This window comes from Calidris pugnax, unplaced genomic scaffold, assembly GCF_001431845.1.
Source record: "Calidris pugnax isolate Ruff unplaced genomic scaffold, ASM143184v1 scaffold281, whole genome shotgun sequence".
Lineage (NCBI taxonomy): Eukaryota > Metazoa > Chordata > Aves > Charadriiformes > Scolopacidae > Calidris > Calidris pugnax.
In genome coordinates, this window is record NW_015091028.1 from 1395490 (window position 1) to 1396668 (window position 1179).

The 1179-nt window shown below is 53.1% G+C and overlaps 1 protein-coding gene across 1 annotated transcript in view; it reads right to left on the reverse strand.

The window, feature by feature from the left end:
- The window catches only part of LOC106896179 (Krueppel-like factor 5), a 26446-nt gene extending 26104 nt beyond the window's left edge, over nucleotides 1-342 (reverse strand). The window contains exon 1 of the mRNA XM_014955955.1: nucleotides 17-342. Within this exon, the coding sequence (XP_014811441.1) occupies nucleotides 17-181 (165 nt within the window). The 5' untranslated portion in view covers nucleotides 182-342. The remainder of the gene's footprint in view (nucleotides 1-16) is intronic.
- Between the last annotated feature and the right edge of the window lie 837 nt (nucleotides 343-1179).

Consider the following 1179-nt stretch of genomic DNA (forward strand, 5'->3'; position numbering starts at 1 on the left):
CCCCCCACTGCCTTACCTGCGCCAGGTCGGGTGGGTTTTCCAGGGACCGGGTGGGGGGTTTGATGTCCTCAAAGACGGGGGGGTCTTCGCCGGGTTCCCCCGACATGGTGACGGGCTTCAGGGGGGTGAACGCCGAGGCGTCCTCGGGGAGCGGGGTGCGCAGCACCAACCCGCTGCTCATTCCTCCCGCGCCCCTCGCGCCCGCTCCCCCCGGGGAGGGGAAACCCACCTTATTTAAAAATAATATATTAAAAAAAAAAAAAAAGAAAAGGAAGGGAAAAGGGCACCAAAAAGAAAAAAAAAAAACCGCAGAGAAGAGCCGGAGCGAGTCGCTAATCCCGGGAGGCCAGGTGCCGGGTCGCGGGAAGGCTTTACCTGGGCTGCGGGAGGAGGAACGCCAACCTGGAAGCCAACCTGGACGCGGCGGCGAGGCCGTGCCGAGCCAATCAGGCTCCCGCCGACAGCCCCACCGGCAGCTCCACCGGGCCACCGGCACATAAAAGGCGGTGGCCAGGGAGCTTCGCCCTCAGCCACGGCCCCACAGAGGGACACGGTCCCACCAGTGGCCACCCCGACCCCAGACCCTCCTGCGGGGCTGGAGCCCACCTGCCAGGTTGGGGAAGGGCCAAAACAACCCGCAGCTGGGGGAACTCTCCCCCAAATCGAGCCCCCCGCACCAAAAACAGGGGTTTATTTCAGTTTTTAAAAGCAATGGCTTTTTTGGTTTTTTTTTTTTTTTAATGAGAAAACGCCGCTTTCCGGTGAATGGTTGATTTTTGCACGAAAAACTAATTTTTAGAGACGAGGAGATTGATTCCTGCTTGCTCGCACTTCTCGCTCCCGGGGGAGAAAAAGAGAAGGATCACAAATAAATACACTAAGTGAGGGCAAAAAGGGATAAACTTTGGGAAAAAAAAAAAAAAAAAAAAACCAAAATACAACCCAAAAAAAACCCCACACCAAACACAACAACCAACAACAAAGGCAAAGTTTAGAAGGTGCAGATGGGAGGGCACAGCACTTCCCAGCTTGGCTCCTACGGACAAAGCAAGAAACCAAGTTTGGGTTTCTTTTTTTGAGAAGTAGGGCAGGGAAAGGAGTGTAAAAAGCCAGAGCAACAAGGGAATAAAAATCACCTTTATGGAAGGAAAAAAAAAAAAAAAAAAAAAAAAAACACAT